Genomic DNA, 25,407 nt, shown 5'->3' on the forward strand with positions numbered 1-25,407 from the left:
GGTGAGTGTTGAGTGGTGGTGGCAGGTGGTGGTGTCGAAAGACGGTAGTGAAAAATAGTGGCGGGTGGTGGCTAGTGTTGGGTGATAAAAAAAAAAAAAAACTCAAAACTCAAAACGGAAACACATTTTTTGTATTTTCATTTTTTGGCCAAATTTATAAACTGAGACCACTGATTTATAAATCAAAAATTTTACCAAACAAATTTTTATTTGAATTTTTAAAATTTTTGTAAATATAAATAGAAAATTAAAAACGTAAGTGTTACCAAATGGCATCTAATAATCTCATTCAACCTATTCCGTTAATCCCTCAAACAAACGTGGCCTCTATGTGTAGCAGCACAAGCCTTGTCGGTGGAGGAGCCGTGCTTCGGACTCCCAGTGAGGGTCGCACCCCCAATAAGTGACAACATGGGATTGGTGAAAAAAAAAAAAAAAAAATATTTTTTTTTTTAGACCAATCACACGCGACCCCCGTAGCCCACTGGCGGTCCGAAGCTTTTTCCGTCGGTGGAGTGACAAGTCATAATTTCACAGTCGCTACTACGTAGCTGTCGTCTCTTGTAAGTCAAATTTTCTGTTCTTCTCATATTACAGCTATGTATATACTCAGATAAACAAAGACAGACAACACAAGCCCCCAGACAGAGAGAGAGATACAGCTGTTTTCTCTCTTCGTCTGCTTCAGTTCATACTACTTCAATTCGATCCCCCCTTGTTAGGCACTTGTTCGATCTTCATTGTTACACATTCGAATTCGATTTTCGCCTTCTCTATTTGAAGCTTGATTTTGATCATCCAAGCCTCATTGTTTTTGTGGCGGACATTGCGATAACCCAACCCCTAGATCTCTAAGGTATTCTCTTCTTTTACTCTCTCGTCTTGTACTCAATTTTGCTCAATTCTTCTGCTTGGTTGCTCAGAATACATACCATAAGAAAATGAAATTTTTTTCCAACGATCTTCACTTTAACTACTCCGGCGAATTCAAGCTAACATTTAACAGATTGAGTTTCAATTTATTTATTTATTTATTATTTTTTTACACTCAGATCTGGGCTGTAATTTAAGCCGACTTTTGCAAGAGGCTTGCTTTTGAAGTGGAAGACTGAGAAAAGAAGATTCCGTTGATTTATGTGCACTTGGATTATAAGGCTTTGGATATGTTAATTGTCTATATATCTTGCTGAGACTGAAGCCTAATTCTATTCCATTGTTCTTATCCAAAGGGAATTGAGCATGGAGTCAGAAGGAGAAAGTGGGGTTAGTATTCACAAAAACTATAACACTTCCCCTTTGATTTGCAGTTTGATCCATTCTAATTTTGTTATTTTATTCACTTGTTGTGAATTTTCTTGTTCTCTATTTGATTGGGTATCTTTGTTTTGACCTTAGTGCTGCAGTTATTTTATTCTATACAATATCTGGTTAGCATAGATTTGCCAATTACTATGAATAATTATACAATTCTTCCACATATCTATATATTTGGGTATGTTTTGAGTTTGCAGATTTGGATTGATACCTTTCATGTCATTGCACTATTGGGTTTTTGAATGAGTTTGGGCATTGTGTTTGCCTCAGGGGAAGTCCTTGAAGAACCTGGGTGGTCAGGTCTGCCAGATCTGTGGTGATAATGTTGGCTTGACTGCGGGTGGTGAACCATTCATCGCTTGCGACGTCTGTGCATTCCCTGTTTGCAGACCCTGCTATGAGTATGAGAGGAAGGATGGAAATCAGTCTTGCCCTCAATGCAAAACCCGATACAAAAGACATAAAGGTTTGTTTAAGATAGTTAAGCATTATCTCACTATATATATGTTTATATATATATTGTGGTTTAGACATTTAAGGGAAGAAGGCAAATTACTTGAATCTCTGTATGTGTGTTACTGATATATCTATTTGTCTTTAAAGCTTAAGCTAAATAATTATCCTTTTAACTAGAAACAAGAGGAGACAGTGGCAGCGGTAGAATTTTTTCTTAGGATAAACATTCAAAACGTTAAATTTACAAATTATCTTAAAGAAATCACACTCATCCAAAAAATATGATGAAAATATATTTTTTGATAAATTTTATCCCTAATGGCGGAATTAATAAAAAATAAAAAATAAATTGAATTTGGTGGATACCAATTTGGCACAAATAAACATTTTTTTGACAAGTAAAAAATATTATTAATAAAAAAACAGATTCTACAATCAAGTTCAAAATACATGGTCTTGTAGTACAAACAACCACAATAGTCTCTCAATAGAGAAATACAAAGATCAACAAGCATGTTAAACAAACAACTCAAGTGGAAAGTCTCCAGAAGATTTAAAAGAATTTTAAACACACCTCAACACGTCCAAAACCAATAAAGAAAACACACTTTAAACTTTTTTGGAGTTGAGTGGACTTTTTGGGGGACTAAGTTCGGTTCAAAGTCTTCAGAGGAACAAGCTCATACTAGTAGTAGGTGAAGGGTGTTCAAAATTTTATTTTCAAAGGTGACAAATTAACAATCCAACATACAGCTGTATATTTTTTTCAGGTTCAAGTGAACACCCTAGAATGTTTGAAGTGCTGCCCCTGAGAGGAGATATTCTTATATCTGTTAAGCACATGTAATGTGCTATGGTGTGTTATCAGTCATTAGTTGTTTTTTACAAACATTTTAATTTTATATATGAGATAATGTTCTAGACATTACTAAGGAAGATTTGCTCTTCATTCGGAGCTGAGCTTTGTTATCACTACTGGTTGACCAACTTTTTTTCTATGATGTCTTCTTGAGTAATCCACTTATTTGACAAACATTTTAAAGCAGTTGTTAAGTAACTAAGCTAAGGTCTTGGACATTTACAAACATTTTAAAGCAGTTGTTAAGTAACTAAGTTAAGGTCTTGGACATTGTCTCTGTGAATGTCAGTTCTCATTCATGATGTTGACTCCAGGAAGCCCAGCTATTAGTGGTGATGCAGAGGAGGACTGTGATGCTGATGTTGATGCAAATGATATTCATTACAATTCACAAAATCAAAACGAGAAGCAGAAGGTCGCAGAGCGTATGTTGAGCTGGCACATGACATATGGACGAGGAGAAGAAATTGGGGCTCCAAACTTTGATAAAGAGGTTTCCCATAACCAGATTCCTCTGCTTACTAATGGACAGGAGGTCTGTCAAAAAGAATCTACTGCTCTATCTTGTACTTGTACGTGATCTGCTTTGAAAATTAATTGTTCCTATTTATCTGTTTTAAAGGTTTCTGGAGAGTTGTCTGCAGCATCTCCTGAGCGTATTTCTATCTCATCTCCTGGACCTGGTGGTGTGGGTAAGCGTGTACATCCGCTCCCTTACTCTGGAGACATGAATCAATCACGTATATCTCCTGAACGTATATCTCTTTTGCATAATGTATTTCTTTCCTGATGTGATTCTAGTTTCTTGATAATTTGCTTTTTGCAGCTAATATTAGAGTTGTGGATCCAGTGAGAGAGTTTGGGTCCCCAGGATTAGGAAATGTGGCCTGGAAAGAAAGAGTTGATGGCTGGAAGATGAAGCAGGAGAAGAACGTTGTTCCCATGACCACTAGCCATGCTACTTCTGAGAGGGGAGCTGGAGATATTGATGCCAGTACGGATGTGCTTGTGGATGATTCTTTGCTGTAGGTTTCCACTTCAATGAATTTCATGAATTTTTGCTGCCCCCTGGTTTAGTTAATTGTACTTTCTCTGTGGCTCATGTTGTCAGCTCGATACGTTTGTCAATTCTCAACATGTTTTTCTTGGGTTTGTTATGACAGTAACTACACAGCTTAAGCAATTTCTTGAAGATGCTAATAAATTTTCCTGATTGCTTGGTTAAACATGCTTGACTTGTGTGTGTGTGTGTTTTTTTGTTTTTTCCTTTCATTTTTTTTTTTTTTGTTTGTTTTTGATGTGTGTTCTCCACATCAAAGAAAAAATAAAAAAATAAATAAACAATAAAAAATAAAAAATAAAAATAAAAATGTGTGGGTTCTAGACATGTGGTTGACACAGCTTCTAGTTACATTCATGTTGATGTTTTTTTTAAGGTTTAGTTTCCTTGTCATTTTACTTTTTTTTCAATATCTTTTGTTGCGAGGGTTATTTGTCATGCTTATTTTCCTTTGTTGTGCAGGAATGATGAAGCTCGGCAGCCTCTTTCTAGGAAGGTTTCTATTCCGTCATCCCGGATAAATCCTTACAGGATGGTTATTGTTCTGCGGCTCGTTATTCTTTCTATTTTCTTGCATTATCGGATAACAAATCCTGTGCCCAATGCCTATGCTCTGTGGTTGGTATCTGTGATATGTGAGATTTGGTTTGCTTTATCCTGGATATTGGATCAGTTCCCTAAATGGCTTCCAGTGAACCGTGAAACATATCTTGATAGGCTTGCACTTAGGTGAGATGATTTTTCGGGTTATCCACCTTTATTTAATTATAAGTTGGTCCCCATTTTACTTCTACTTTGTATCATATGAGTTCCTTTGCCCTTCAGATCTTTAACTTGAAGTTACATGGTTACAGATATGACCGAGAAGGAGAGCCATCACAACTAGCTGCTGTTGACATTTTTGTCAGTACAGTCGATCCTTTAAAGGAGCCTCCTCTTGTTACAGCCAATACTGTGTTATCTATTCTTGCTGTTGACTACCCAGTTGACAAGGTCTCATGCTATCTCTCTGATGATGGGGCTGCTATGTTGACATTTGAAGCTCTGTCGGAAACATCAGAATTTGCAAGGAAATGGGTTCCATTTTGCAAGAAGTATAACATAGAGCCAAGGGCTCCAGAATGGTACTTCGCTCAAAAGATTGACTACTTGAAGGATAAAGTTCAAACATCATTTGTCAAAGATCGTAGGGCAATGAAGGTGGGGATCTATATATATAAACATATGTAATTTCTCCTTTCTGTAATACATCCTTTTGATGTTTCTTTGTGTGCTTGCATTCCAGAGGGAATATGAAGAGTTTAAAGTTCGTGTCAACGGGCTCGTTGCTAAGGCCCAGAAGGTTCCTGAAGAAGGATGGCTCATGCAAGATGGCACACCATGGCCTGGAAATAATACTAGGGACCATCCTGGCATGATTCAGGTAACTTCAGTTTCACATTGGTGTTGTGATAATGTTAAATATAAATGTTTATTCTCCCAATTAGTTGCAATAACTTTGATGCAATGCATATTGTTCTCTCTTTATTTCTGATCAGAAACAAAGAAAATTGCATTGGAGAACATGCCAAAGGGGCACAACCCTTGAACAACTGAATAAAAAGAAAAATGAAAAAGATAAAAAAGAAACCTAACCAAACTAAGCCTTGTGTCTCAACGAAGTGTGGTTGGCTACATGGAGATGGATTGTTTTTGGCAATGCAACTCTATTAAGGGCTATATACTCAGTTAAATTAAATAAATATCTTCTTTCACTACTCTGCATCTCATGTAAGCTGAGGTCTTCCCCTCCCTTTAGCAACTCCATTTTTTATGATCCTATTACTCTTTCTTACTGTTGCATCTACAGATCGTCGTTGCACATGACCAAACCATCTTAACCCCGTTATCTCTCAACTTGTCTTCAATAACATCCTTCTCCTCCTCCGTCCTTTACCCATTAAACAGTCTCCCCTATGTTCTGCTTAATTTCAGAATTCTCCTCCATCTTCAAAGTAACACCCAACTCATCTTCCTCTTCTGGCTCAACTCCCTTACATGAATCCTTTTGGCTTCTATGCTTCCTTTCATCCAAATCCAACCCAATCAACTGCCTTGAAGACTCTATACCCTCTACTGTTAATGCCTAGCCTCTCCTGTTAGCCTCTTCCCTTCCCTTCTCCACTGCAGGCCCCCATCTATTTTACCCTCGTCAATTGGGAAAGTACAGACCCATCACCCTCTAAATTTGCATCGACTTTCCCTTTCGACCTTACATCACAATCTCCTGCGAATCATCACCACCTGCTGCCCCATACTTCCCACAAGCAAAGGGAAAAACAATAGACTTCTGCCTAGGAGTTAAAGACTTGACTTTCCGTGAAGAACCAACCTTTAAAGTAGTCCCTCACACATCATAAGGATAATAAATAATAATAGGAGACTTACCTGAGAACACAAGAGCTCCTTGATTGAGCCGGCCTGATCCCTTCAAAAATTTTACCCACCCCTAACCATTACCAATCAGGTCTTTGAGACGACCCAATAGAGTTAGGCTTATTTTGTCTTTTGGGCTCATCCAAAATCTAGGCTTTTAAACTTTAGTGTTCTTGAAATTGTCCACTAGGATCTTATCGTGTCCTAGGCCGGAGGTCCTTGAAATTCTTAATTGGGCTCTTCCTCTGATCCCTATTAATCTTCAATGCAGGACTTTTCCTTTCCTCGGCCCAATATCACCTTTTTAAACCCAAATCCAACTTACTTGTCTATTAGGCCATTAAGTAACCGGACCCAACTTATTGAATAGGCTGTAACTTTACCTTAACTTTTACCACCCCCAAATTCAACTTGTCCACTCCAAATTCAAAACATCAAGCCAGGTAAAAGAACCTAGCTTTTGATTCCTTTCTAAAGTGGCACAAACTCAACTCTTCCTTTTCTTCTCAAAGGACTCATCCATTAATGTCAACCAAACACAACCTACCCCCACGCACCTTAAGACAGTGATCACCACATGATACTGCTTTCCACACCTCTGGAAACTCCAAAAAGCCATTTATCTGACCTTTTTCACTACATAATTCAAATCCCCCTAATGACCCTGACCACCCAACCTGAACCCATATCTTCTAATCAATGTCATTTCCAAATCACCAATCACTCCTGAAACATCAAGAATGAACAATCTAGGAGCCACAAACCTCCAAAAACAACATTCAATGCAATGCAACCGTTTCTCAACCCTCCAACCCTGTTTACAACCTCCGTATCTACTACCAAAACCTCCTTGCTCAAACTTGAACCTCTGCATAAAAGCCCTGCCCCTCTTCTTCCACATCTCCTACCCCACCACCTCAAACTCAAACACAAACTCTCTCTCTCTCTCTCTCTCTCTCTCTCTCTCTCTCTCTCTTTCTCTCTCTCTCCACACACACACACACACACACACACACACACACATGTTTGTTCTTCTATTTCTTGCATTTACAATGTGTTTATGGTTTTGTTCTTTCTGCTTACCTTCAGTTCCTATTTCTTACATGGTTTTTAACTTGTTATTTGTTTGGTAATTGAAGTTTTGTCTAATCCATGCTGCTTCTTTATGCACAACCATTTTGTTTTTGATTACGCGTCCTTATGTGCAGGTTTTCTTGGGTCAAAGTGGGGGCCTTGACAGCGATGGTAACGAGCTGCCACGACTAGTATACGTTTCTCGTGAAAAGCGTCCTGGTTTCCAACATCACAAGAAAGCTGGTGCTATGAATGCCCTTGTGAGTATTTAAGAATCACAGTCCGTGCTTATTCAGGTCTGTCTAGGCATCTGTAACCTATAATGGTCAATGTAACTCTCTTGTAGGTTCGAGTATCAGCGGTCCTTACTAATGGACCTTTCTTGCTGAATCTTGATTGTGATCACTACATAAACAACAGCAAGGCACTTAGAGAAGCTATGTGTTTTATGATGGATCCAAACCTTGGGAAATATGTCTGTTATGTTCAGTTTCCACAGAGATTTGATGGTATTGATAGGAATGATCGATATGCCAATCGTAATACTGTTTTCTTTGATGTAAGTTGTCTCATCCCTTCTTGCATTTATGCGTTGAGTTGACTGTGTCGTATAATGTTCATTACTGATGGTTTGTTAATGTTTGTTGATTTAGACTCCTCCCTTCCCAACTACTAATAAGATCAAGAGTGAATTGAAAGCCCCCAAGCCATGAACAAAATTGGAAGCTTTTCATTTCACTTTCCGTTCTCTCTTAGCCTTGCCCAATTTTTATTATGTACTTTCATACAGGATACTAGCAGTGTGTTATCTTGTTTGGTGCATTATGTTTTATGATTAGACAAACATTCATTGAAACACCAAAAGAAAAAGGGAAAACAGATTAGAACATTCAATCTGTCCTCGGGACCTGCTAATTACTTGTTGAACAACCCCTCCTCCCTTAAATGACTTTTTCTGACTGCCTCCTGGATAGTCACTATTTGTGGTGATTTAGTCACCTTTCAGTGCTCCCTTAATTATGTGAGTGGATCTGCCAAATGAGTAATGGGATCAAAGCCTGTATGCTCACTTTCCTTTTGGCTAAAAATCTTCCTCGATCCATTACCTATTTATTTTTTTGTTGTTGTCAGATTAATTTGAGGGGCTTGGATGGAATTCAAGGCCCTGTGTATGTGGGTACTGGATGTGTCTTCAATAGAACAGCTTTGTATGGCTATGAGCCTCCTTTCAAACCTAAGCATAAAAAAGCTGGATTTTTCTCTTCTTGCTGTGGTGGATCACGAAAAAAGAGTTCTAAATCAAGTAAGAAGGGTTCAGACAAAAAGAAATCTAGCAAGCATGTGGATCCCACAGTGCCAATTTTCAGTCTAGAGGATATAGAGGAAGGGGTTGAAGGTATGGTTTCATTTCATGTTAGTGTGTATCTACTTGTTAAATCTACTAATTGAAGATATCTTGACACCCTATGTCAAATTGGATTTCTTGACACTTCGTATCAAGTTGGATTTCTTGGCGCTTCTTCTGAATCAGCTATTGCATTTCTGTTTTGATTCTCAAAGTTAATCTTAATAGTGTTTCAGGCCTCGTTTGGAAACAGGCTAATTTAGTAACTTTTTGGCTATTTGGCTAAAATATGAGCTAAAAAAAACTACTATGTTTGGGATGACTTTTTGGCTTTTTACGAAAAGATGTGCAAAAAGTAGAGAGAAAAGAGAATCTTTGACTTTTTGGTATGAGTTGTTGGCTTTTTGGCTAATTTAGTAACTTTTTGGCTTTTTGGCTAAAAAGGAGGGTTCCCAAACGAGGCCTGAGAAAACTGCAAATACTGATTGAAACAGGTGTAAATTGTAGTAGCCTCCATTGCCTCCATTTCAGGCATGTTTATTAGACCTGGCTCGGGCATCATTGCTCAGAAGGGTCGTAACTGGGTTACCAGTTTAACTGCTAAGACATCTTGTCGGGCCATCATATCACAAAAATAGCAATTTTGCAGAAATAAAAATTACACAATTATGATTAGACTTTTGTTGTATTTCACAAAAACTGAATATCATTTTAGTATATGGTATGTGTTCTAACTTCTTCACTAACACATCTAAAAGACAAAAAGAATGTGGCGTAGGGCTCCAAACGAGTTGAGCCGAGCCAACCTTTATTGAGCTTGAGCTCGAGCTCAGCTCGTTTGCTTATCAAGCTCGTTTATTGAGCTCAAGCTCAGCTTGATAAGTAACTATTCGAGCTCGGGTTCAGCTCGGCTCTGCTCGGCTCAGCTCAGCTCAGCTCGTTAATATTAATAAAACTCGAGCTCGGTTTGGCTTGATAAGATTTTTTTTTAATATTATTTATATTATTTAATATATAAATAATGTATTTATACTATTATTTATATATTATTTAATATATAAATAATATATTTATTATATAATTTAAATAAAGATAAACGAGCCGAGATTATTCGAGTTCGAGCTCGGCTCGTTTAATAAATGAGCTCGGCTCGGCTCAGCTCAGCTCAGCTCGTTAATATTAATAAAACTCGAGCTCGGCTTGGCTTGATAAGATTTTTTTTTAATATTATTTATATATTATTTAATATATAAATAATGTATTTATACTATTATTTATATATTATTTAATATATAAATAATATATTTATTATATAATTTAAATAAAGATAAACGAGCCGAGATTATTCGAGTTCGAGCTCGGCTCGTTTAATAAATGAGCTGAGCTGAGCCAAGCCTATTCGTGAACAGTTCGATTCATTTATAATCCTAATGTGAATTATGTAAGCTTATGTATATGTATATAATTGTATAAATATGCATACAAATTATGCGTACTTTAGAGTTGCTTATTGCTTATTGTTCTAAAATTCATTTTAATTTTTTTATTAGTAAATAATATGATTATACAATCATCTAATCATAAGCCTACATGTGTATATGGTCCTATAATGGTAGCTAGCAAACTTCTTTTTATGGATATGTTTTGTTGACATGGGAGAATAAAGGTGTGGGTTTTCATTGTTATTTACTTCACTTTCTACTCCCAATATTAGAATTTTAAGACTGGCCATTACTATGTAGAATTTCATGTTGTCCTTGCAAAGTTTGTAGTCTTGGTTGAAGGATTAGCATTGATATAAGACGAGTGTCGGTATTACATTCAGTGAGTCCAACGTTGATGCAAAATATATGGCTGAATGGTTAAAAAAAATATAAGGTTTTTAAAGGTTTGGGTATGAAGCCCCCCATATCTAGGCTAGGTGATGGCAAGGAACTCCGACTTGTTTTGGCGTTGCGTTGGACCAGTTGCGGGTAGACCCAGTGGCTGGGACAGGAACAATGAAATTGGGAAAGGCAGAGCCAGAGCTACCCAATAGCAAAAGGCTAACATCTCTATGGCCTTTTTAGTAGTAGTGAACTATGGGATAAGAAAAGGGTAGGGTTTTGAAAATGAAAACACAAGCTTCTATGGCCTTTCATGGGTTGTTCTGGGCACTGTGAACAGTGGCCTCGTTGGTTTTGTAATCTTTGCAAGCTAGGATTGATGATTGAGGAACTGTGATACTTGAGCATGTAATAGGGACTATTACAGATCTGATTTTGTGGTTTTAGAAGCTATAAGTGCTGAAAAATTTTAAAGAAAAAAGTAACTCTAAATCAGTACTATATCTAGGCATCACACCTAGACTTGAATTGCATCTCACAATTTGCAAGAGAGCTTCAAAACTCAGTAGCAGGAAACTTCTACTTGGGTCATGTTTCTTACTCAGAAACGAGATACCATGCTCCCAAGTAAGAAACCTGTTAGAAACTCGGTATTGTTGAGGAAGAAACTCACTCTCAACTGAAATAGAACCACTCAGGCATACAAATATTAAATAAACAAAAGAAAACCAACTCAAACTTACTCAAGTACTTTCTATTTACATAATATTTATTCATACTTTACAGTGACAATTTGTAGTTGACGTCAATCTCTAATAATAATTCATATTTTAACACAAATATTACGACTAAGCAGAGGAAAAAAAAGTTAAAAATTATATTTTCAACATATAAAATATGTACATGCTCCTATAGGCACTCCAAACCTTAGAAACGTCTATATGCCCTTGCTCCCTGCCCCCACTTTGTGCAACTAAGTTCAAAATCTTCAATAATTCTCAAAAACTCAACTCTATTAAATTATATGCAATAAATGGCCTTATACAGACATTAGAGAACTCCTACTCTGTATAGAACTTTGACTTCATATGTGGAAATTAGACATTTTGACTTCTAAAACCTACCTAAATCTAAATAAGATTCATAAATAAAAACCCAATTGCATAACTTGAATGGCCCATGGGCTACCCCTATGGCCCATGTCCAAAAATCTTTCAAAATTCCAAAAAAAATGCTCGAACCTACAAAAAAAACTAGAAAACATGTTGAAAATTGATGAACTACATATCTAGCCTATAAATCCATAAAATAAGACTCTACTAAGACTAGAAACATGCCTATGCATGGTTTCCTATAGGTCTTGCCTTGGAAATATGCCTACTTTTGATATTATTTGCTTCCTTAAACTTACTTTCTCTTGCTCTTCTTGTGGACTGCATCATTTTGCTGGGTAAGCTTTGTTTTGGTTTCTTTGTAAGCTTAACCAGCTGATATGGTAGCTGGGCCTGTAAAGGGAGGTGAATTTGACTGTCTGGTCTCCTCTAAGTCAGCAGACAACATTGATACAAAATGATATAAGTGGTAATCCAGCTCAAGGAATAAATGTTGCAAAATTGATATTCTGACATGTTTAACTATCCGCGCTAAAGCTTGGTTTTCTCATACCTCCATATTTAGGACATATATGTGTTCATCTCATCAGAACATAATACATATAAAGCAGTGTTATTAAAAGCGCGCCTAGGCGCGCGCCTAGGCGCGCGCCTAGGCGCAAAGCCCAGCCATGCCCACCCCTTGCGCCTTGCAGTGGTCAAGGCGAGGCGATGTCACTAAGGCGCGATTAAAGCTCACGCTTCGAGCTAGGCGCAGTTAAGCCCAAGGCGCAGGCCTTGAGGGCTTTTTTTTTTTTTTTTTTTTTTCATACAGATTGGACCACCAAGATATTAGGGTCAGCTACAGCAGATTATTTCCTTCAAATATACTTGAAGATTTAGCTCAAATCAGCGACAAACAACGAAAGAAACATCGAGCCCTAATCCAAATCTCCAAAGTTCTTCTCTTCCAATCATCTTCCAGCGCAGTCGTCTTCCAGTTCAGGATGCCCAGGTATGTTCTTCTCTTTGTTTCTTCGTCTCTTCTTCTCCTTCTCTCCGTCTGTTCTCTTCGTCTGTTCTCTTCGTCCTGTTCGTCTCTTCGTCTTCTTGGTCGTCTCTCGTCTGCCTGTTCTTCGTCTTCTTCTGCTTCGTCTCGTCTGCCTTGTTCGTCTTCTTCTGTCTTCGTCTCGTCTCTTCGTCTCGTCTGTTTTTTTTTTTTTTTTTTTTTTTTTTTTTTTTTCCTCGTCTGTTTGAACCTTTTTCTTTTTTTTTATTTAATTTTTTTTTTAATTCTGAATTGCTCTGTTTAGATTTAATTTTAGCACAACTAAAATTAATTTCTAGTTGTGCTCTGTTTATGGTTCAATGATTTAATTTATTTAATTTCTTTACTTCTATGATTAATTTTTTATGGTTCAACTAAAATATACTAAAATTAATGGTTCAACTAAAATATACTAAAATTAATTTTTTTAATTCTGTTTATGGTTGTGCTCTGTTTATGGTTCAGAATTTAATTTAATTTCTAGTTGTGCTCTGTTTATGGTTCAACTAAAATATACTAAAATTAATTTTTTAGTATCTGGGATGTTTTCTTGAATTAAAAAGATCAAAAGATCCTGAGTTAAAAAACAGAGCACCCATTATAATCTTTTCTTGTGCTCTGTTTATGGTTCAACTAAAATATACTTAAATTGTTTATGGTTCAGGATCTTTTCTTGTACTTTCAAAAATTAAAAATTGAGTGCTCTGTTTTTTAATTCTGAATTCTCTACTTCTATGATTTAGATGGCATCTGAAAGTACAAGAAAAGATCCCGCATGGAAATATGCACATCAGTTAGATCCTATAAGAACCCAAATCAATTTAAGTGTAATTTTTGTGGTAAAGTATCTAATGGAGGGGTTTATAGAGTCAAACAACATCTTGTTGGAGGTTCAAGGAATGTCACAGTTTGTCAAAAATGTCCACCTGATGTAAGGGAAGAGATAAAAGAGTATATGGGAAACAAGAAAATACAGAAAGATCAAATGAACTTGTTGCCTCATTTTGATGAGATGAACAATGATTTTGAAGAGGATGAAGATGACATTGCTTATGAGATTCAACGGCCTCGTGGATCAAGTGGTAAAGCATTGCCAAGCAATCAAAATAGTTCTTTTGCTGGATCAAAAAAGTTGAAGAAGAAGGGACCCATGGATGTATTCTACACACCCAATCCTGATTTTGTGGTGCAAAATAGAAAAGGAAAACAGACAACAACTTCAAAGACACCATCATCATCGAGGGCAAGGCCAAGGGGTTCTAGATCATCAAATGCATGTCAATTGATAGATGAGGAAGAGGCAGATTCAGAGGAGACAGAAGAGGAAGATGTAGAAGGATACAAATCCAATGATGAAGAAGAAGATTTTGAATTGCGTGTTGTTGATATTGAGGATGACGATGATTGTTAGATCCTCATTGGATAAATGGAAGCAAAGACTTTATGTTTTGTTGGTTTAATTTGTTGATGTTTTGAAATGCATGCTTAAACTTGAAATATTGTTATTAGTTGACTTTTGGATCATGGATATTCGCGTTCTATGTTTTGAAATGCATGCTTTATACTCATTTGTCTATGTTAAAATAGCGATATTTGTTGGTATTTATTTTTTTAAATGTTCAATATTGCATTTTGTTTATGTTATACCAGTTAGTTATTTGCTTATATGTCTCATATTAAATTATATTATTTTAACTTGTCATGGTGCGCTTTACTTCGATAAAGCCTGCGCCTCGCCTTGCGCCTTGCGCCTAAGGCCTCAAGAGACCTTGGCGCCTTGGTGCGCTTATCGCTTTTAATAACACTGATATAAAGTCATGTTGTTTTACTCATATGCTTGCTGCATTCCCAAGTATTTGAGTAAATAACTATTATCTATATGAGAACCTGCATATTATGATTACATCATATTAGATGATGGATTGTTCAACTAAACTGTTTTGGTTCATAGAGGGAGTACTTTATTTTTGTGTCACATATTCATTGTTCAATTTCAAAATCAGGAGCTGGATTTGATGATGAGAAGTCATTGCTCATGTCACAAATGAGCCTTGAGAAAAGATTTGGTCAATCTAGTGTTTTTGTTGAATCCACACTTATGGAGAATGGTGGTCTTCCCGACTCAGCAACGCCAGAGCATCTTCTTAAAGAGGCTATTCATGTTATCAGTTGTGGGTACGAGGATAAATCGGACTGGGGAAGTGAGGTACGTAGGTTTTGTATGTTTAATACCTTAGCTCCATTGTAGATTTAGTTTATTTATTCTTACCACTGCACTTGTTACCTTTTATTTCTTTCTTTCCTTCCTTCCTTCCTTTGTTCCCCCCTTTGGGGTGAAAAATTATGTCACTTGAAAAAGTATGTCATGTGAAAGATATCATTTGCACTCATGCATTTAAATGGCACTGTCTTATGTTTCAGGATGGAGACACCAGCATACTGGTTTGCATTTGAATGAGTGAGAATAACTTTTAGTAACCAATTTAGCATTCCTAATTTATATATGATTCTAAGTAAAGGTTATGGTTGTAAATTTAATACCATAGGAGTTGAGCTTCTGCAGTATGTGCCTCATTAATCTCTGAAATATGAGGAAGGAAGAAGGTTTTCTTTTCTATTTTTTCTTCAGCTCTTGTCTGAAATAATATGGAGAACAAAATATTTGTTAGTGATGAAAAGTCATGTACTGCCCATAGGAAGGCAAGAATCCTGGAATTTTGTTTAGGTTTTCTAGCGTGATAAAGCCAAGATATGAGTTATATTTTGAAGAAAATCATAAAAGCTTTGCAGTCTGTGTGTGTGTGTTGTTTTTTTATGGGAATTTCCATTCAGTGTAAGATTTTAAAAAAGAAAATTATAGATAAGTGGTAAAATTTATACACATTAATAATTAAAATCATAAGCTTTTTCATGATTCTGTAATAATTTTTTGATAGGACCAGTGATGAGTAATTTCCCATTCTTTTATTTCTTCTTCATTCCCCTGATCTTTTGAATCCTCTCTTTTCTTCCTATCAGGACCAATCTTCTATTCTTTTTTTCTATTTTGATGTATTTAAAATCCATTTGTTCCCTGTCAGACTGCTAGTAACTCAACAAAGTTCTGTTCATCAATATCCATTATATGAAAAACAAAATGGTTTATTTCATATATTCAAGACTTTATTTTTGTTTTGTGCTCTTGTTAAAATTTTCAATTTTTGTCTTTCAATCTGCAGATAGGGTGGATCTATGGTTCAGTTACAGAAGATATTCTTACTGGATTCAAGATGCATGCCCGTGGTTGGCGGTCAATTTACTGTATGCCCAAGAGGCCTGCCTTTAAAGGATCTGCTCCTATTAATCTTTCAGATCGTCTCAATCAAGTGCTTCGATGGGCTTTGGGATCTGTGGAAATTCTATTCAGTCGGCATTGCCCTATATGGTATGGCTATAATGGAAGACTGAAATGGCTTGAGAGATTTGCTTACGTAAACACAACCATTTATCCAATCACTTCCATCCCTCTACTTATGTACTGTACTTTGCCAGCTGTTTGTCTTCTTACTGGAAAGTTCATTATCCCACAGGTTCGTTACACATCCCCCATTATACTCTACTCTTTTATTTAATGAACTCGTAAAAAGAAATCACTTGATTGTGAAGGGGCACTGTTCTTTAGCAGCCAGCCTCTCTGCAATTGCTGTTGTTTCTAGTGATAGCTAGAGATATGATGTATACTTTGGGCTGCAGTATTCAGAGTCGTAAAAGATGCGAATGGGCTCTTCTAAATTCATCCCTAATGATTAACTTCCCCCAACTGTACTGTGACATTTTATGCTTGTGTTTGGATGCTCTTTACTCATATCTCTCTCCCCTTTTTTTCTTTTATTTCCTTCTTGAGGCATTATAAATAGTGAAAAAAATTGTAAATTTCACAAATATGTTATTTTATTTTCTTTTATTTCCTTCTTGAGGCATTATAAATAATGAAAAAAATTGTAACTTTCACAAATGTTATTTTATTTTTTTTCTAGCAAAGAACTTGTATTGTCTATTTGGGAAGTTGTCAATATGCTTTGCAATCTCTATTCAAAATGTTTCTCATAGTTTTTTTATCCTGCAACATTTGAGGTTGTGAATATGTTTGCGTATTATTAGAAAGGCTGTGTCAGAGGTTTTAAACTTGTTTTGTTTTGAGCTTGTAGTAAACATCTAATGTGCTTTTGTTATGAGATGTTTTTATTATAATCCAACTAGTTTATTTATAAAAACAAAACTATAACAGCATTTATGATGCTAATTAGCATGTAAAATGGAAAAGGCATGAAAGTTGTACATTCCCTACCATAATAGTAAATCTTGTGCCTCATTCTGGTTGCAGATTAGTAACATCGCGAGTATCTGGTTTATATCCCTCTTTCTTTCCATCTTTGCCACTGGTATATTGGAGATGAGGTGGAGTGGTGTTGGAATAGACGAATGGTGGAGAAACGAACAGTTTTGGGTTATTGGTGGCGTTTCGGCTCATCTTTTTGCTGTTTTCCAAGGTTTGCTTAAAGTGCTTGCTGGAATTGATACCAACTTCACTGTCACCTCCAAGGCATCAGATGAAGATGGAGATTTTACGGAGCTCTACATGTTTAAATGGACAACCCTTCTGATCCCACCCACGACTCTCCTTGTAATAAACTTAGTGGGTGTTGTTGCAGGCATCTCGTATGCCATCAACAGCGGTTATCAGTCGTGGGGTCCACTCTTTGGGAAGCTATTCTTTGCTTTTTGGGTGATTGTTCATCTCTATCCCTTCCTCAAGGGTCTAATGGGGCGCCAGAACCGAACGCCCACGATTGTTGTGGTTTGGTCAATTCTGCTTGCTTCCATTTTCTCATTGTTATGGGTGCGAATTGATCCCTTCACTACCAGGGTAACTGGCCCAGATGTTCGGCAGTGTGGAATCAACTGTTAAATCTACATGTTCAGTCTGAGAACTCTCTGAACTGAGCTGAAGTTTGTGAGGTTGAAGTTAATTATGAAGTTTACAAATTGAGCAGGAAAGGAATGGTTAAAAGTCGTTTTGGTTTTTTGACAGGAGTGATTATATAATTATTATTCATAGAGCATTCTGATCTTTTTTTGTTTTTGTTTCTTTTTCTTTTTTTTCTGGGTCTGTATAAATTGAAGAGACTGGCTGGAGTAAATTATTTATTGTTTTGTGTATGTTCGATCTGAATATTAGAACCAACATTGTAGAAAATGCTCTTTCATAATGTAATTCATGCCATTTCCGATTACAAGTTTGTCTATCTGTTTCCTTTTATACTGTTTGTGTGCATTGACTAAGATTAGTGAACTTGCAGTTGCACTTGGTATTTGCTATTGTCAATTGCCCGAATACAATCTGTTGTACTATACAAAGGTCAGCCTGGTAAATGAAGGGCGGCTTTATACTGTTCTATGAGTACAGACTTTTGCACCAAATACAATGAGTTGCAGACTAACAGTCAATGATTAGCACTGAGAATCAATTACTGTCTAGTTTATATTAACAAGGTACTTACTTAAATATCGAAACGTCCCTTAACTGACCACCCTGATTAGAGTGTCATTTCTTTAGTGTTTTTCAAGTACTCAGGCCAGGCATTAAATTTTTCTGGCAATCATCTACTAAATGTGGTTAGGTTTTTCCCACATAGTAGATAATTGAGCCATGTAATAAGTTGCTTAAATTTGATTTAAAAATTTAACAAGTTTGAAAATATGTTTAAATTTAACTTATTTACATTTTGAATCTATCATGATCGAATTTAGGGGTTGTTTAGGATGTTTAAAATAAGTACACTTTTTGACTTTTTATGAAATATAAGTTAGGTTTGAAGTGATATAGTAGAGAGGTGATGTGACTTAAATAAGATGATGTGACTTACATAGGATAATGACTTTTTAACTATTTGACTTTTTTAGGAGATGCAAAACCTAGCGTTAATCAAATAGATCCGAACAGTAAATTGTTTAAGCTTAACATGAAAATTAATAAATTTAAGGGCAAATTGCACTGGTAATCTCTATACTTTAACTATTGTGTTATTTTGGACATTGTAAACTAATTTCAATTCGCTTTATTTTGACCTTCAATTTATGACTTTGACTCAATTTGGACCAATTGATTATAGGGGATTTTTTTTAAGGTCCCTCGTATTAAGATTTTATAGCATAAAAGACACTCAATATTTTCATAATGTCTAAAGTCCCTGAATATCGATCTAGAGAAAATTCGACCCTAAAAATTTCTCTGGACTTCACTCTTCAGAGAAATTTTGAACTTTCTATAAAAATTTCTATCTTAAGCCTTCATCTTTGTCCAGAGAAATTCTAAGAAGTCTAGAGAAATTTCTCTCCAGAGAAATTTTGGACTTCCCAGATAAATTCCTAAAGCCTTCATCATCTTCTTTGTCTAGAGAAGTTTTGAGAAGTCCAGAGAAATTTCTCTCCAGAGAAATTCCTAAAGCCTTCATCATCTTCTTTGTCCAAAGAAATTTTGAGAAGTCCAGAGAAATTATGGACTTCCCAAAGAAATTCCAAAAGCCTTCATCATCTTCTTTGTCCAGAGAAATTCTAAGAAGTCCAGAGAAATTTCTCTCTAGAGAAATTCTGGACTTCCCAGAGAAATTCCTAAAGCCTTCATCATCATCTTCTTTGTTCATCATCTTCTTCCTCTAGAGAAAATCTGGGAATCCAGAGAAATTCTAAAACAAAATCACTTCCCAAAATATGCCTTGGAATAAACAATTCCCAAAAGAGTAAAGAAGAACAATCTGACAAGAAAACACATTTAGCAAAAGTTCTAACACAAACAAACTTAATTTAGATTCAATATGACCAAATTTGGGAGGAAAATTTCACAGAAACAAAACAGAGCAAGAACCAATTCCCATTCAGTCACATAAATTACAGCGAATATGAGCTAAATACAAGTTGCAGAAAAATACACAATTCACAGACGAAGAAATTGAAAATCAAGTTAAATTATGAGAGAGATACCCCTACACTTGGCTCAACCTGCATCTTTGTTTCTTCCTTCCTACTATCAACCCCTTGGTGAAGCAGCAATAGCTCTTTGACTCTAATTCTTCTTTGCTTTCCCATTAGCCTTTGCACTATCAACACCTACAGAATTAGCTCCACCAAACCATATCTTTTTCGACAATTCATACGTTTTTGTTCATGAGCCTTCGAAAAAATCCGATCCTCGCCCATTTTACTCTTGCTAGCATTGTTCTCATACTTCTTCTTCAACCTCCTCACTTTTTCAAACAATTAGGTTTTGCTAACATCAATGTGCAGCGATCAATATGCAGTGATTTCTTGATGAAATCATAAAAAGCATTCATATCAGCGAGTGGATTAGACCTTTTTTCGCAATATATTAAATCATACCTTTCAAAATCACAATCTCAGCGAGTGGTCGACCGTTGTTTGCCATTTTTGTAGAGAGAGGAGGAGAAGATTGGTGAGAGCTAGGGTTTAAATAGTATTGAAGTAGAGAAAGAAAAATGAAGTTTGATTTGAGAGAGTCAAATTTCTCTGTGATATATAGGTGTGGGGGTAAAGGGACCTTAGACATCATAAAATAATATTGTGGATCTCTTTCATTGCTAAAAATGGGAGAGGGACCTTAGACTAATTTTTCCTTGATTATAAACGTTAGCATTTTTTTTTTAAATAAAAAATACACACATGAGCAGCATGTGTCATACTTTTAGGGGTAAAATCGTAAAATTATTTAACTTAGTGAGTTAACCTCAACCAACTTTGTGATCATTTTTTGTTAAAAACCCTTACGACTTTATCAATTGGACCAAATTAATGCAAAATTTTAAATTAAATATCAAAATTAAGCAAATTAAAAGTTTAGGAATCAAAATGGTATAAGAGACAAAAAAATAACCTAAATTTAAAATAGGGTGATTCTATTTATCCACCATCAAATCTTTTAGTACACATCATTTTCTCAATACACACCACACGCATTTTTAATTTTTTTGATTTTTTCTCACTTCACACCATCAATTTTCATAAAATCATAAATTACCCCCATCTTCTTCAAATCTTCATCCCAAACCCTAACCTAATACTAATCCTAACCATCACCGCCGACCTCCCTCTCTAGCCGCCTAACCTTCTTGCACCACCGAACGTCGACCGCCACCCCCCCTTAGCTCATCACTTCCGGTAACCCCTTTAAGCCTCATTTCCTTTCGAGGAATCTCCACTACCACAACTGCTCTCCACCGTTGCCCTCTCTCTCAACCCCGCTGTTCATCGCCATCATCCTCTTTACCACTGCTAGCCTCCGTCTCTTGATCCCCAACTACAATCGTCGTCCCTAGCCACCAAGACAATGGCGATTCCACCATCGCGAACAACACGCTTCTCCATCGCCATCACGATTCGTCTCCCCACCGTAACCCAACTCTTGTCCATTGCATAAAAAGATAGAGAGAGAGAGAGAGAGAGTGGTGTGTATGTGTGTGTGTGTAACACCCCAGCCTTTCACATATCATCGATATTGTCTGCTTTGGGCCACGCCCGCACAGATTTGTTCTTCCCAGTGGGTTATCCATCCTAGAACTACTCCAGCTTAAGAACGCTTAACTGGAGAGTTCTGCTAGGGATTTCACCACCCGAGAAAAGGCATCGATGCTATATAAAGGTCCAAGTTTTTACTTTTATAGCTCAGGAACTCCCCATCCATTCCCGATGTGGGACAGTAGGACCTTACAGAAAGAGAGAGATAGAGAGAGAGAGAGAGAAACCTAGGGTTTTCAAATCTTAGACGAAGGTGCGAGTTCCAGTGGCGACGATGGAGAAGGGAGGCGCAAAAGATGAAGGTTGGAAGGGGAGAGAGAGAGAGAGAGAAATAGAGAGATGAGAGGAGATTGAGAGCTGTCGGAGAAAGAGTTGTTGGTGCGATGGGCTGGGAAAGGTGTCGGCAGTGGTTGGTTGATGGTGTGGCCGGAGGGGGGGTCTGCTGGTGGATTTGATTTTAGGATTTTTGTTCAAAATGGTAATTTTATTCAAGGACACAATGGTAATTAAAAAAAATTGGACAGGGATGTGTACTGAGAATAATGATGGTGTGTTAATAGAATTACCCTTTAAAATATGCTTAAGTTTAAATTATTCACATAACAAACTGATTTCAAACGAATTTTTAGTTAGTTAAACATTAGTAACTCAGATTTGTTTTACACCAATAAAGAGTGTCAAAGAGAGATTGGGCTCACAACAATAATTGGATAAATTACATTTTGCTTCTTCTATGTTTGCCCCCCCTCCTTTTTTTTTTTTTTTTTTTTTTTTCACTTTAGCTATTCATATGTTAAATATTTTTTTCTCAATTTACTCTAAAAATTAACTTAGATCCAAAATGAGATAGAAAATAGGTATTCAAGCCATAAATCTATTTTATAGACTTTTAAAGGCATAGATCTAAGAAACTTTTTGTAGGACCTGGGGCTGCTGCTGTGACTAAGTCACAATAGCAATCTGCTGTGAGTCCGTGGGGGCTTTTTCGGAATCTTTTTCGATGATCCGAACCGTTCATATTGTAGGGTTCGTCGAGTATATCATCCATATAAAAATCAAGTTAATCAGAAATCTGTAACCCTATGATCAGATTCAAATTGTTTTACAAAAAATATCGAGATAATGTTAACCGTTTATTTTTTAAAAAAACAAATGTACTCTTGTTATAAAGTTATAGATTTCAATCAATTTGATTTTTTGCATGGATGATCTATTTAACAAACCCTACAATATAAACGGTTCAGATCATCAAAAAAGACTCGAAAAAATCCTCCACAAGATCACAACAGATTGCTGCTGTGACTAAGTCACAGCAGCACCCTCGGGTTCCTTTTTGTTTGGGTCCATAATGACAAGCCCATAATTTGCTAGGTCTATAAGGATAGCACATTATGTGTACAAATTGTGCCCACCAACCGAGTCTAGATCATCTACCGTACTTCTCTATAATGCTCCCTGCAGTATCCCAAAATGACGTCATTTTGGGGCTAAACACACCCAAAAATAAATAAATAAATAAATAAAATCCAGAAGCTAAGGAAGGAAGGAACGAATAGAGTCACCTCCGGCCCCATACTTTCTCCGGCGACCTTCGCACCGACATAGAGAGAACCATACTTGGTGGATATTTCATTGATTTAGCATTTTGTAGAACACTTGGAGAAGGTGATTTTGAATCCGTCTTCCAAGTAGGCACAAAAGTGCTCAACCCACATCTTTTCCCAACCAAAATCGCTCATTTCAAACGATAATTGCGAACCAATGAGGAAGATGTTGAAGATGAACAACCTTTTTTCCTGATCTTACATTCCCTTCATTCTACTCTTCCATTTTCATTCAATTTTTGCCTCAGCATTCCCTATCACACATGAATTAACCGTGATGTTCTTGACAAAAAACAATCTTTAGAAGTGAATTTCAAAAACTGGGTATTGTTTAAATCGTGGAAACAATGATGGTTTTGGGGTTTAAATACACAAAGGAGAGAGAAATGGGGAAGAGGTTGAATATCCATTGCAATCGCAATCGCAGTCGCAGTTGCAGACGAGTCACCTTGCCTCACCTTGCCGCCTCACCAACTCACTGTCGTTGCCCTCAACCACTGTCGTTTTGAGAGAGAAAGGAAAAAGAGAAGGAAAGGAAAAAAGGGCAAAAAAAAAAAAAAAAAAAAACTGACCAAAACGATGCCATTTTGTTGACCACAGCAATAAGCATTGTAGGGCACCACGACAGAGGATCCGAACTCCCAGCAACCCCCACACACTCTCTCTCTCTCTCTCTCTCTTCAAACGGTGATGGAGGTAGAGTTGGCATCAAGGTTGTTATCGATGAGTTACCAACGAACTCTACAAAAATGTGTAAATAATACATTTTTTTTCTTGCCATCTATTTGTTTTGATTTCGATTTCAATTTTGAATCTGCGATCTGTGTAAATAATACATTCATTTTCATTCAAGTGTTTGGTTTCGATTCAGTCACAACCATTACGAAGATCTGGAGTGAATTATTTCAGTGTTCGTATATTCCGATGGTGTAATCGTCGCAAATCGATTCTCCTGTTGGTGGACAAACGTTTGAGACTTCCTTAATTGGGAGTTTTCTGCTATCGACAGGAGGTGAATTTATATCCTATCGCCTTGGGGAGCTGAGTTTCTGCCATGGACTCTAGGTACTTGCCATGAGAATTACATTCACAATTATATACTTACAATATGTATAAATCTACATGTGTATATGTATGTTGGAAAATAATGATTTTTTTGACAATTTTAATTCGAAATTAAAGTGGAACTCAATCGTCGGTTGATGTGGGTCTAAGTAGTTTTGTATTATCTTAAATGAGAATGTTGTAATATAAAAATAATGAGCTAAAACCATTGGATTATAAAATGAGAATTGTTTCATAAGGTGAACATCAATAAAAGTTTGACATAGATTTGGACTCAATCTTACTTTGGACTGGGCCTAGGCCTAGGCTTCTGCTTGTACATGTAGTAGATTTGGGCTTGAACTTGAATTTGGACTTAATCTTGAGCATGAGTTAAGCTATGCTATGTTGGGCTTAACTTGTGCATATGTTTAAGATTGAATTTGGATTGGGTTGTGACCTAACACCCATATCCATTTTGTGACTCATCTAGTTTAATTGTCAAAACTTATGCATTATATACACATTATGATTTATATAATATTTTGGAGTTTTGAACCTTTGTAACTCTAGCCCTAATGGCTAGAGTTGATGGCCTTTGGTTAACAACATTTGATGGCCCTCATGATGATAGCCTTCATGACTAGAAACTTCCTTACTTGTATAAATAGAGAGAAATTTTCCCTCCAACTTGACAAGATAATTTTTGGAGAGATTTTTGATAGAAAATGAGATAGTGTTTTGAGATAATAAAGTTTGAGATGATTTTTATACCAAAAGATTTTTTTTTCTATCTTCTTTTTGCTAGCCCTTCTTTGGTTTTTGTTAGAGAGAGAGTGTTGCCATTGTCAAGTTTGCTAAAGCTATTTAGAAGGTGCTTGGCTTCACCCATTGTATCCTAAGTGACAGACGCAAGCGTGCCTCCAGCACCCATCGAGACGAGATGAATCTGTTTTAAGGAAACTGTGGTATCACAAAGACTTCGGTTTGCTTATTTTCTTATCATTTGTTTTTTAACTTATCAAAATTTAGTTTACCTCGACAAGTTCTAATATTTAGTTATTCATGTTAATAATTTGTTCTATTAGTAATGTAATCTAATTCATTTCTATATTTTTAGTTTTGCAGTTTATTCTGTATTTCATTCTTTAATTAAAAAAAAAAATTATTTTGTCATTTCTATTTAATTTATTTTATATATTTTTCTAGTATTATTTTGAAAAAATACCAACAATCTTAAAACAGATCTTTATAAATAGTTTTGATAAAATAATTTTGTTTTTGTTATAATTTTATGCTGGTGACTCTTTGAATTACAATTAATTTAATTGCCTAGAGTTATTGGATTATTTTGAGTTGTTTATTTCTAGTAATTTACTAATGCAATTTATTTTATGTTAATTAGTTGTTATTGCATGAGTAATTTGATTGTTAGTGCAGGATTTACTAAGAATTGATAAGATAAAATAAGAATTTTATTTCTTAAGATTCTTATTAATATATTTGATTTGTTTGTTATTTTTTTTTCTTTTATAGCTAACTTTCTCTATAGGTTTATCTAAACACGAAAGGAGGATATATAACACGAACAAATAAAATAAATTGAAATTAGTAAATGGGACTACTAATTTTTTATTTGAACATGATTACCTTTGCATGGAAGAAGGAATAAGATTGGACCTTGTTTTATTTTATTTTATTTT

The 25,407-nt window shown here is 36.0% G+C and overlaps 2 protein-coding genes across 4 annotated transcripts; both read left to right on the forward strand.

Annotated features, from left to right (window-relative positions):
* The first annotated feature begins 483 nt into the window (after positions 1–483).
* On the forward strand, positions 484–17,761 carry LOC114279089 (cellulose synthase A catalytic subunit 3 [UDP-forming]). Of its 3 annotated transcripts, none has more exons than XM_028221274.2 (15): positions 484–856; positions 1,053–1,263; positions 1,585–1,780; positions 2,944–3,164; positions 3,252–3,369; positions 3,456–3,654; positions 4,152–4,418; positions 4,544–4,889; positions 4,975–5,112; positions 7,313–7,438; positions 7,525–7,737; positions 8,310–8,574; positions 14,492–14,694; positions 15,707–16,057; positions 16,852–17,761. In XM_028221274.2, the coding sequence occupies exons 2-15, from the start codon at positions 1,240–1,242 to the stop codon at positions 17,434–17,436; spliced, it is 3,252 nt and encodes a 1,083-aa protein (XP_028077075.2). In that variant the 5' UTR covers positions 484–856; positions 1,053–1,239; the 3' UTR covers positions 17,437–17,761. The 3 variants fall into 3 exon arrangements, with proteins under 3 accessions (XP_028077075.2, XP_028077076.2, XP_028077073.2); XM_028221275.2 differs by having other exon boundaries at positions 495–856; positions 3,252–3,321; XM_028221272.2 differs by having other exon boundaries at positions 534–856; positions 3,252–3,384.
* On the forward strand, positions 12,320–14,014 carry LOC145820418 (uncharacterized). The gene is made up of 2 exons (XM_082915974.1): positions 12,320–12,455; positions 13,232–14,014. The coding sequence occupies exon 2, from the start codon at positions 13,264–13,266 to the stop codon at positions 13,897–13,899; it is 636 nt and encodes a 211-aa protein (XP_082772100.1). The 5' UTR covers positions 12,320–12,455; positions 13,232–13,263; the 3' UTR covers positions 13,900–14,014.
* Positions 17,762–25,407: the final 7,646 nt, after the last annotated feature.

This window comes from Camellia sinensis, chromosome 2 (assembly GCF_055761805.1).
Source record: "Camellia sinensis isolate YWXY chromosome 2, ASM5576180v1, whole genome shotgun sequence".
In the NCBI taxonomy this organism is placed as follows: domain Eukaryota; kingdom Viridiplantae; phylum Streptophyta; class Magnoliopsida; order Ericales; family Theaceae; genus Camellia; species Camellia sinensis.